This window comes from Pseudorca crassidens, chromosome 16 (assembly GCF_039906515.1).
Source record: "Pseudorca crassidens isolate mPseCra1 chromosome 16, mPseCra1.hap1, whole genome shotgun sequence".
Classification (NCBI taxonomy): Eukaryota; Metazoa; Chordata; class Mammalia; order Artiodactyla; family Delphinidae; genus Pseudorca; species Pseudorca crassidens.
The window spans coordinates 35158817-35170876 of NC_090311.1; the positions used below are offsets into that span (position 1 = coordinate 35158817).

A 12060-nucleotide genomic window follows, 5' to 3' on the forward strand; every position below is an offset into this window, starting at 1 on the left:
GTAAAAGTAAAACGGGCTACGTTTTGAGCACTTTCCACGTACAGTCCTCCCAAGTTCTTTCCCATGCTGCAACAGCCTGCGAAGGGTGATGCTGAAAGGTGAAGGGAATTTTGCTCAGAGGATGTCGCTTTCCTACCTCGCCGAACGCCTGGGGTCTCTAGCCACCTCCATGGTATCGCTAACCTAGGACAAAGCTTCAGGCACTGTAACAATGGGGCAGAGATATGAATCATCACAACCTTCTGACTTGAATGTCTGTCTTCAGCCCAACTAGAATTCCCCAGGCAAGTTATTAATAAAACAAAGCTGTTACCTAAGCAGCTGAAGAAAGCAGTCTGTCTTTCAAATCACTTGGGCCTTTCTTTGGTACTCAATTACTTTCAGAAGATGATATGGATTAGATTAATTTAACAGAAAAAATTGTTCTAAAGTGTATGTGGACACACACCTCAAGTGTTATTCGAGGGCCAGTCTGCCATCTTAAAAGTAAACAGTTCAGAAATCTTTAGAAAATGTTTATCGTCTCAAATATTCAACAAACATTCATAAAATTGGCTACCGTAATACTTAATGGAAACTTTTAAATGAAGTTTATGATCTGCAACTACTGATAATGAAGAATGACAGACAGCAGTAAATTATGCAATCAAAATTTTAATAACAAAGATACTATTTTTAACATGGTCAAATATACTTGGCTAAGTCCAGATCTTAAAAAACAAAAGTGTCTAGCCCAACAGTACAACCATACAGCTTTGTACAGAACATTCCATAGATCAACAGAAAATACAGTTGAGCACAAAAATAAAAAATATTTAAAGAGAATCTCTAAGCAGCATTTTATTTCTGCAAAACAGACATATAGTACTGATTAAATATCTACAAGTGCTTTTCCTTTACAAAAATACATATATTCTTAATAGACTAAGTCATTAACAATGACCTGGTAATCTTTCACTTCAATTTGAATGATTTATAAGCTAAATCTTACAACCACAAAAAGGTTTTTATTTGTATTAAGATGTTACCACTTTTGACCAAAAAAAAAAAAAACTTAAAATATTTTATATTTCAAAGGAAAATTAGCAACATAACTGTACAGTATAGTCTATGATGGTTTTATTTAGTGTGAGGGCTACTCTATTAAAAACTGGTGCTTGCTGTTGTGCTGCCAGATGCAGGAACGCAGCACAACACTGGTGCTCCCCCCACAAGCTCTTGCCGACCACAGCTTCATAAGGACACTTGGGCCCCCATCCCCACTCAAAAAAATACAGCGAAAGAAAACCAATCCCAAACAACGTTAGGCTGATCTCGTTCCGTTTCGAATGTGCAGAACTCCTGCTCTGCTGGACTGATGTGAAGTCCACGGATACATAATCTATTCACTATCTCTGCACTGCCCAGAAATATTTAATCTTCAGTTTGTACTAGATTAGTTTCTTATTCCATGAAGCTCTGAACGATGGAAGAAAACTGGACCCAGTATTTAATATGTTTCACTTGATTCTAGATTTAAAGGTAATTAAAATTAAAAAGCATTTCTGAATGACTCAAGTTTTGAATCCTAGAGAAAGGGGCATAACAAGTATTCGGACACATTCTAATGAGCATTTAAAATAATTTATTTTTGTTTAATTTGTAACTTTCTGAAAAGGAAGTGCTCGAGCATTTTAATTCTATTTGAAAATATAGTAAGGATAGCAAATAAACACACTACTTGTGAAAACTACATTACATTAGGAAGAGAATCACTTTTAAATTATTTGGGAAAATGCCACTGTTTTAAGAAAAAACTATGAAAACCCTGTAATGTATATTTGAGTACATTTTAATGAACGTTCGATCTGAACTTTTTTCAACAAAATACTATCGAACTAGGTATATCAAGTAAATCCAGAATTAGTTGGTTATTTTGTGCTTTCAAAGGGTTTGAGTTTCTAGTATATTTAATATTTTTCAATTTTTATAAACCAGATCTGGCAGACATGTTATATTCCTTACTGTAGGGATAGGTATATATCTTAAAATAATAGCATTTCATGTTTCTAACCCAGAAAATTAAAGTTATGGCAAACTCACTCATTTTTGTAATTCCCACAACCAATATCTGTATCTCACTGGTATAAAGCACAGCCTGCTGGAAAATTCCTTATGGTAAACCAGAGTATACAATGGAGTGCATCCATCTTTAGCCGATCCAATGCGGTTTACCAGGTGGCCTGTCAGGAAGACTTCATAATGTGAGCTTTACTTGAGGTGGCCCACAGCATGGGCTCCCCAAAAGATCGGTGTGAGGACAGGGCTTAACCTGGTGTATATGCTCTTCATCTGGGGCTTATCTTGCCGAATTTGGCTGTATGGCTAGATTCTAAAAACAAAGTCATTGCTGAGAAACAAGACAAAGAGTTACTTTAAAAAAAACCACAGGCCTTTAGGAAAATTCTGCTTTTGAATACAGAAAATGCATTTACTTATGTGAATCCAACAGAATGCACTATTTTCTATTACAAGTAAGCATGTCCGCACTTTTACCAAAGTCTGTCTGTAATAAAATTTCTCACATTACTAAGAACCCAGGAACTAAATAAGTATAATTTTAGTCTGTATCGCCTCCATGGAATAAAAAGCTTCTCAAATTAGAATTTAAAATCTCAATTTCAATTTTCTTTTCAAAGTATGTCTTTCTCCCACTTTTCATCCAGAGGGAGGCTATTTGTTGGGTTAATCTCTTTTTCACCTTTGAGGATTTCCTAAGATCTGTCAGATGGTGCTGGAAAAACAAGAAACATAGCTGAAAGGAAGTATGTTCTGATTATTGCAAGAAAAACCTGCATTTGATTGATCTTACCATGAAAATTAAGTTTAAAGCCTTTCTTTGGTGATATTTTAGCAATTACTCAAGGTTATTGCCTAATTATATAAAAAGTAACTTGCAGTCTAAAAATTTCCAACCTCCAAACAGTTAAACTGTCTCTCTAACATGGTTACTAACAGTAAAATGTCTTTGGTGATAACTATTTTCTTATGAAAATCTTTCAAAAAGAGATTATTCTAACTTACAAGAGCCCATTTAGATACAAAACCATTGATAAGCGACAGGGACAGAAAACGCAAAATTTATGCAGTAAATCTACAACAGAAACGCACTTTAGCAATGAGGCACTTTCTCTTAAATAGTTCAGTAAAGCTAAACAGTTCACAATGTTATATAACATACTTTTTTTCCCTTAAAGAATCATTTTAAGTTACACATAGTTGAGCAAACTCATTACATTTATAAAATGTGGCATATTAATATGGGACAGATTTTTAATGAATAAAGAAAAATACTTTTCTAAAAGTAGTTAAAAGACATCACCCCAAGGTATCTGGACCTCAGACTGAATGACCTAATACTACCTCATCAGTGAATCTTTTAGTTTATTTGTTTTTATACTTAAAAGTATTCTGTTAATCTGGAGAAAGGGCCATATTTGGATTTTTCTATTAACTAATGTGATTACTTCCGTTAAAGTGATATCTATAAATAAAGCACAGGTCTTCCTTAGATCCAAGGTTCCTTGACCCTTGTACATCTATCATATCTAAAGCAGAGAAAACAGATTACAAAATCCTTTATGGAAGTAAAGTTCTTTCAGTTTGTCGCTTAAGAAACAAGAGATTAAAGAAAAACTTAATTTAGTTTTATTCTCCAATTTTGCAGATTCAGATGATTATTCCTATAGGCTATTTGTATAAGGAGTTTATCTGATTAGCACCCCAAGTTTGTAAAACTAACCACCTGTATATTTTTGCCTGTAAATTTTTCTATACCTCGTTTCTTACAAATTCCACAACCTGACTCGGGATAATTAACTAGGGATTAGTGTATTACTAGACATGAAAGTAGTCCCATACTTAGAAAACCATAGTTGAATATATATGAAGAAGTCTGTGGTTCTAATAGTAATACCACATTATTCAGGACCATCATAAAACGTGTACCTTTCCCCATATAACTGATGCCCTTCTTTATGCAAGGTTTTCACATGTTTTGGCACATATTCCATTGCATTTCAATAAAAGTGTTAATATATTAACATTAAATAAAGGAATTTTATATAAAAGTATTCTCAATTCCATAATTGCTTCCTATATATTTCCTTGGAAAACAGTGACACTATATAAGATGAGGCAACAAGCCAAATTTAATGAGATCATGTATATAAAACTCATTTAAGGCTGCAAGTTTTGTCTGGGGACCCAAAAACATCCAGGTCTCATTTGTGGTTTTTAAAATGCACTCTCAATTTATTTTGAGTTAATTAAAATCAGCTTCCATAAGTAATCACTGACCTAGATGTGACAAGTTTACAAGAAATCTAAAAATTTCTTAGGGATGTCAGGGAACTGCATTTGACAGCGTAGCAAAGTAATTTCTGTAGCTGGGGAGTAAATTCAGTTTCTGGTTTAGGGTAACGGTCTGTGCCAACCATTTTTAAAGAGTTGACAAAAATCTGCCTTTTAAATTCTCTTTGTGAGCCCCTCCAAGCACAAACACAGTCTAACAAAGTGAAATTTTAAAAGTATTGCCATAACCTTTTTCACAAGTCAGGCCAAAAACAACAGAAAACTTTAGACTTTTTGACTTAAAACAAAGGTATAAGGAAAAGATAATTATGACGTTTCAGCCTTTTATATTGTGAAATGCATCAAGATTTAGCTGTATTTTGTATGTGTTTCTTGGTCGTACACTGTTTTATTTCTAAGAAGCATTTTGAGATTCAGAAGGCATTACCTTGTGATACATTTTACTGGAAAATGTAGCACATCTACTATGTATACAGTATAAAAACTATGTGTGTAACACACAGATTGTGCTCATGTCAGATTTCTAGAACAAATATTTCTTCCTAACTTTCAAGATTATTTCCTAAGTATTTCAGAGGTTAAATTTGAAACTGAGGAAATAGGCCTAAGTTTCAAAGCAATTAGTAAAACTTAATTTCCAAAGAAGTTTATGAAAAATAATGTAAATGTTAAGAGGTTTAAAATGAAGTTCTTCATATAATTTAAGGTGACAAGACTTGTTTTGACTTGCAGACTCATCTCAAAATGAGTGGAAGACTTAAAAAAAAAAATGCAAAATCAAGGACATTATCATAGCTCTGACCTTAAAGAACTTATGTATAAAACAATATAATCCCATTTCCCCCTGATTACTACAGGATCTAAAATGAAATATCCTCAAACCATTAATTCTGGTTAGCATATTTATCTATTACACTGCATTTTGTCTATTTTATACGTATGGTTTGGAAATGTGACAGGTTACTAACAGTTTTAATCTACAATTGCTTTGAGATTTTTGAAATCCATAAAATAGCTAATGTTACCTGCTCTAAAAATCCTAATACTTAAATCATCATAACCTTCTGCATGCCACAGTGACACACACCTAAGGCCAACTGAAAAAGGGAAACAATGTACTTCATTAGATAAGAGCCACAGTAAAACAATGCACACGTAAAGTGGGCTACACAACGGCGATGGCGTTTCATGAGGCAGCACCCGCTCGTCATAAGGCATTATGAAGGATTAACCTCACTTACACATTAATTTTGTTAGAAGTAAATGTGACCAGCTGCCAACATTTCAAATGGCTGTGAATCTCACTTCAGCTCTCCAGGAAGTCACATACGTTTTCTGGAGGGTGAACAGGCCCTCCCTGTGCGACTGGTAGACTACACAGACAGATGACTCAAAATGCCTACAATTATATGTGCTCTAATGTAAAGAACAATTGGAATTCTTCCCCAAAGGACTTGCACACTCAAGAGTGAACTATTTTGCACACAAAAAGCTTACTGAGAACAGGACAGTGGCTCAAGGACCACTTTTCTAAATATATTTCCCATACAAAATAATTTCAAGATATAATAATTATTAGTTCCTTGTACAGTACTCTACTTAAACAAGAATTAATCAAATAGTAAGTATGTGAAAACTGCAACACCACAAAGATTGAGCCATATTACTAGTGTAATCAAACATTAGAACAATCTTGGAACAGGCAAGCAAAATATTCAGAAGGCTGGATCGTGGCTGCACACCTAACTGATTTCAACCATGACTTGTATTGTACACTGTGAGACAGCACAGATACCTTATGCAGATGGTTCAGTAGCAGAATGGCACTTGGTTTGCTCTTAATAGAAACAACAAAAATGCAACTGACAATTTAGAGACAGACAATGGCCTTATTCGCATGCTGAAAATCTGGTTGTGTCCCTCCAGTCCACACACCGTTCACTGTGCAGTCTGTCGATGAGTAAACACGTAGTGCAGGATTCATTCAGTGGGATCTAGGCCCCGTGGTCTAACCAAAATCAATTCTTGGTCGATACTGCAATACCATGGGGTATGACTATAAAATAAAAACAGATGATGAATAAGACTGTTGATATAAAAATAATACAGATTATACATAAAAGACTTTAAGAACGTGCAGTTATAGCTTACAATATTTCCTGGTACTGGTGATTACGACAATTAAGGTTGTAATTATCATTAAGACTATAGTTTTAAACGGCTACTATTTTCTAGAATCAGTCAAGTTTTCCATAACTGGCAACAAAGGTGAAGCTGGAAGGCCCGCAGACGTCATACTGCTTGCGTATGTGAACAGTACTAATGTTAATACTTAGGGCGAGGCAGGGCCTGTGTGGAGGATGGAAAGCTCTCACCTGCATTCACCTGTGGGGCTGAACAAGACAAGCCCGCAGGCTGGACTCCGTCAGGGCTGCTGTTTGTGAGAGCCCATTGAGCCACGAATTAACAGAGACCTCCTGCTATGGATCTAGGAAAACTGGGATAGTGCTTACAAATCACACATCTTAACTTTGACACTTCTTTTCAGGATTTAAAACTTAACTGTCATTTAAAAAATGTTGAAACACAAGTAACTAATTGTTAGACGAAACCGCCTCCTTTCAATAGTTGATACTACTAAATATTTTGACTTGACTATTATATAATTGAATGGTTCAGACTGTCCTTCTGTTTTGCTCTATGTAGGGAGGTATCATACATCAACATACAGCCCTAGAGAGGAAACAGCTTCCTGTGGTAAAAGCCACACTGCTACTTCTGTGTCTTTTTTACCCCCTGTTTTGTCATATCACATAGAACTCAAACATCAAAGTCAGAAAGGGTCTGAAGAAACAATGGTTTTCCTTTTCTTAAAGGTGCAGATTCCCCTTTTTAAAATGAAATTACCAGGAGCTACTTTTATGAAAACAAGGAAGGGCTGAGATGGCTACTGACTTGTTTCCCCCCTTGTCTCTGTGTAGGTGAATGCAAAAATCCTGTCTTTCTTTCCTATAGACAAAAGTGGTAGACTGAGATTCCAGAACCCTGAAAATGGCTGTTTCTGTAGGTATCATTGCCATGCTACATCCTGGGAAGTCTCTCTCACCATTCAGCTCAGGGTTGGACTGGAGGGTAGGAATGAAAATTCCTACATCTTGCTGTTCCCAGCTTAAGAAGTAAGGTGACGCCCTACAGTTTTCTAAGGACTGGAGTAAAAGTCACAGTCTCTCAGGGTTTCCATGGTCTAAATCTATTGTGGTTAAATTTTGCTTCCTTGTTTTTTTCTTTTGCGGTACGCGGGCCTCTAACTGTCGTGGCCTCTCCCATTGCGCAGCACAGGCTCCAGATGCGCAGGCTCAGCGGCCATGGCTCACAGGCCCAGCCACTCTGCGGCATGTGGGATCTTCCCGGACCGGGGCACGAACCCGGGTCCCCTGAATCGGCAGGTGGACTCTCAACCACTGCACCACCAGGGAAGCCCGCTTCCTTGTTTTTATTTAAACTTTTTTCTGTTTCCTCTGAATCAGAATATCTGTGAGTGGGACACAGAAATCTGTATTTTACAAAACTCCCTGGGTTTTCTGAAGTTCAGGCAGAATTGGAGACTGCTACCTAGACATCGTATTAACCTAACTTGACTACTTCCCATCCTACCTGACCCAACCCAGAGCTTGCCTCTCATTATAATAATCTTTCTAGCTTTGCTTTCCATTCCTGTTGAATCTGCATACTTTCTGCAAATAATTAAGTCACTCGTTCAAAAATCCATTCATCATGCACAGAAGAATCCATCACCAATTCTACTAGGATGTAGGAAGAGAGGGAAGTAAAATGCCTTGGTTGTCAGTGGTTGGGATTTTCTCAGTTTTTGGCTGAAAATGGTTTTCTCTTCTCCTCCAAGTAACCATTTGTATGTGTGTGTGTCCTATGACAACGTGAAGTTTAAGAATTATTGGTGTTACAAAACTGGAAATGGTTAAGGTATACTTTAAGTCCTATTTGTGTTTCAGTTTGCCTTCTGAAGTAAAATGGCACTGCACGCACTGTAATGAAATGTGGCCTATCACTCCTCTTAGTGTTATGGGACTACACTGAGTGGAGACTGCCAGTCCTCGGTCTCATCATTTACTAAAAGAATCCATACTTCCAAAGTATATATTATTTCAAATGTGATAATTTTAGAAAATGATAGAAATTGGCTGGTTGATGTACTATTTTTCTTAAAAAATAAATTATTTACCATAAAAGTAACTTGGTTTTAGATTTAGAAAATATAGAAAACCACCAAGAAAAAAAGGAGAATCATTTAAATCCCACACCCAAAGATAACCACCACAGTCATTTTAATGTACATCCACCTAGTCTTTTTATCTACATTATTTTTCTTTTTAAAGCTGGAATCACGCTACACATATTGTTTGGTAAATAATTTTGTCCATAAAAGAATTCTGTCCATTAAAAAAATTCCATAAACTTATTTCTACAGTATTTAATATGGTCATACATGATCATTTTTAAAGGCTACATATGATACCTTTATAGAAATGTACAATAAATTATCAACAAATCTTTTACTGCATATTTTATTTCTTTTCTTTTTTTTTTTGCTATTATAAATTTATTGTGACCCAATGATCTATTCCCCACTCCCCACCCTATCTCCCCTGCACCCTTAGGGTTGGTTCCTAGAAGTAGAACTGCTGATTCAGACAGCATAAGCATTTTAAAAGGCTTTTTGGTAAATGCTATCACACTGGACTTTAAGAAAGTTGTTCTATTTTTACATTTCTGAAAGAAATATGAGTGCTCATTCTTCAGGAGCCTCATCAATAATGAGTACTATTCCTTTCCTCTCTCTTAATTTGGAAATTTAATACGCATATAATAGTATTTTATTTCTTCTTCCATTTTGACTTCTAAATAAGTTAACTACCTTTATACTAGGCAGTTGTGTTTCCTTCTTTTGTGACTTGTCTTATCATGTCTTTTGTTGATTTTTCTACGGACAGGTGAACTCTGTCCTACAGATTTGTATGGATTCTTTACGTATTAGGGCAGCAAATCCTTCTGTCATATATTGCAAATATTCCTTATTTATGGTATTTTTGCCATGTACTTTTCAGTATTAGTTAGTCAACTTGGTTTGTTTTCTTTCCTTTTACAAGTACAATGAGAAAGGCCATCCTCACTCTGAGGTTAGTTAGCTATATTCTCTTCCTGATCTTTGATGGTATCATTTTTAATGTGTACCATTTTAGCCATGAAAAACACCTATAATGGGAGGTATGGAATGACTCCCCCCACCCCATCACCACCACCAAAAGTCTCAGGACAATTAACTGAAAACAAACCCTACCAGATCATATCCCACCCCAACATCTATGCTCCAAGTTCCCCGATACCCGGTCAACTACTGTCTCTGCTCCAGGCCCTTGGCCGCCTTGCAGCCCTCAAACCACCAGACACGACCACATCTCTGGATCTTTGCACTGTGTGCCATCGGCCTAGAGGGCCCTACCCCAGATAGACACATAGCTCTTACTCTCACTTCTTTTTGATCAAAAATCCCCAACTCAAAGAGGTCTTCCCTTGGCTATCTTATCTAAAATATTCTATTTATCTACTTTAATTTTTCTTCTAACACTATACATTTTACTCATTTATCTTTCATGTGTTATCATTAGAGTATAGGCTCCATGAAGGAATTTTTTTCATTTTTACTTCTGTGTTCCCAGGGCCTAGAAGATTGCCCAGTGCATAATTAAGGGCTCAATAGATATTTGTTAATCTTTTTACCCTCCACTAATTTGAAATACTCTTGATAGGTTCATGTTCCTGAGCTATTCTTTTTATTTATGTGTCTATGTTTAAGATAGTACCAGATTTTAATTACTTCGGCTTTAAAATACATTTCAGTAGGTGGCCATGAATGTGCCCCGTGATCACTCATTTAAAAATGGGACTGACCAGAGGCACCAAGTTATATTTCCTGATGAACTTTAGAATGACTGACTTTGTCAAGTTAAACAAGAATCTGGTAAAAATGTGTTTGAAACTATATTAAACTTCATAATTTAATTATGGGAAGAACTGACATCACTATAATATTTAATGTACTAAATTTCTTGTGCACAAAGTGGGATTGTGGTTACATATGAGAAGGTCTTTGATCTTAGGAAACATATGCTGAAGTATTTAGAGGTCAACTGTCATGATACGTGCAATTTAATTTCAAGCGGCTCTGTAAAGAAACAACAGATATATTTATAAAGAGATTAACAAGATAAGGAGAAGAGGAAGAAAGGGAAAGGGGGGCAAAAACTGTAGCAAAATGTTAATTGGTAAATCTAAGTAAAAGTAAATGATACTCCTTTGTATTACATCAACATTGTTGTTGTTTTGAAATTTTTCAAAATAAGAAGCTTGCAGGAAAAATTAGGACTTAACATTCAAATTTTATCAAATGCCTTTTCAGCATCTACTAGTATTTATTTGACTTAGTGTTTTTAGGATATAATATATATATATAATTTCCCTCTCCCCAGCATGAAGCCATTCTTGCATTTCTGATAAAAATACTACTTGGTCTTGGTTTATTATTCTTCTAGCATATTATTTTAGTATATTTAGTATGTTTTTATCATCTTTGTTTTTATGTTCAAAATAAGATTTGATACTCGTTTTCTAATTGCAGGTTCTCTGTCAGTTTTTGCTTTCACGATTATGTTATCTTTGTAAAATGAATTTGGAAAAATTCCATCTTTTTCAATGACTTAAACCAATTTAGAATGAGAATGATCTATTCCTTGAAAATATGAGGGAACGTGACCATTAAAAGTAGTTTTATATTTAGGTATCTGTAATGTAATTTTTTTTATGTCTTCCATAATTTAGTGATTTACATTTTCTTCTTGGGTGAATGTTGGTCCACTATTATTTTCCTAGAAAACTATTTCATGAAATTTTCACAAAATTAAAAAATTTAATAGCATAAAGCTACACATATAATAATACTTTCTTATAATAGTGATAATCTTTTCCTTGAAATTTTCTAGGTGAATTTTGGCTAAAGATGTTCTGACAGGACTATACTCTATAATGAAGTGTTGAAGTTAGAAAAGGAAGTGTGTGTGGATTTTTGAAAATTTGGTCTTATTCTAGTTCTCTAAAACTTTAGATCAGAGTTTAAGAATATCTTTATTTCTCAGGAAATAAATAGACATCAGTGCCAAGAGTAAAAGCAAAAAGCCATGTATGTATGAGTTATAACTAAAGGCAGGAGCATCACTACAATGCATCTCAAAATCAGCCGTGAAGCTAAAGTCAGTGAAACATCTACGCATATCTCACCAGCTCAGTTAAATTATTTACTCACCCCTCACCCTCAACTGCATAATATAAGGAGAAGTATGATTTTTTTTCTCTAAATGATTTTCTATTGGCCTTTATAGTTGCTAAATGTGCTTACTCCATGACTAAACTTAAAAAGTGTGTATTAAGAAACACACATTTTAATGACAGTGTGGAGATTTCCACAATCACAGCACTGACAATGAGACTGAGGGAAATTCTAGATAAAATGCTAATTTAACATTTTCGATTTGAAGTGGTTCTTCTAATACTTAACATATAATTATTTGTCCCAACCCTAAAATTGCAACATCAGAGCTAAGTCTGCTAGTTAAGTTTGTTATATAATTACAGTTC

The 12060-nt window shown here is 35.1% G+C and overlaps 1 protein-coding gene across 5 annotated transcripts in view; it reads right to left on the minus strand.

Annotated features, from left to right (window-relative positions):
- Window positions 1-638: 638 nt before the first annotated feature.
- The window catches only part of PCGF5 (polycomb group ring finger 5), a 114844-nt gene continuing 103422 nt past the window's right edge, over window positions 639-12060 (minus strand). For all 5 annotated transcript variants that reach the window (XM_067710024.1, XM_067710025.1, XM_067710021.1 and 2 more), the window contains one exon: window positions 639-6409. In XM_067710024.1, coding sequence (XP_067566125.1) covers window positions 6362-6409 — 48 coding nt within the window. In that variant the 3' untranslated portion in view covers window positions 639-6361. The remainder of the gene's footprint in view (window positions 6410-12060) is intronic.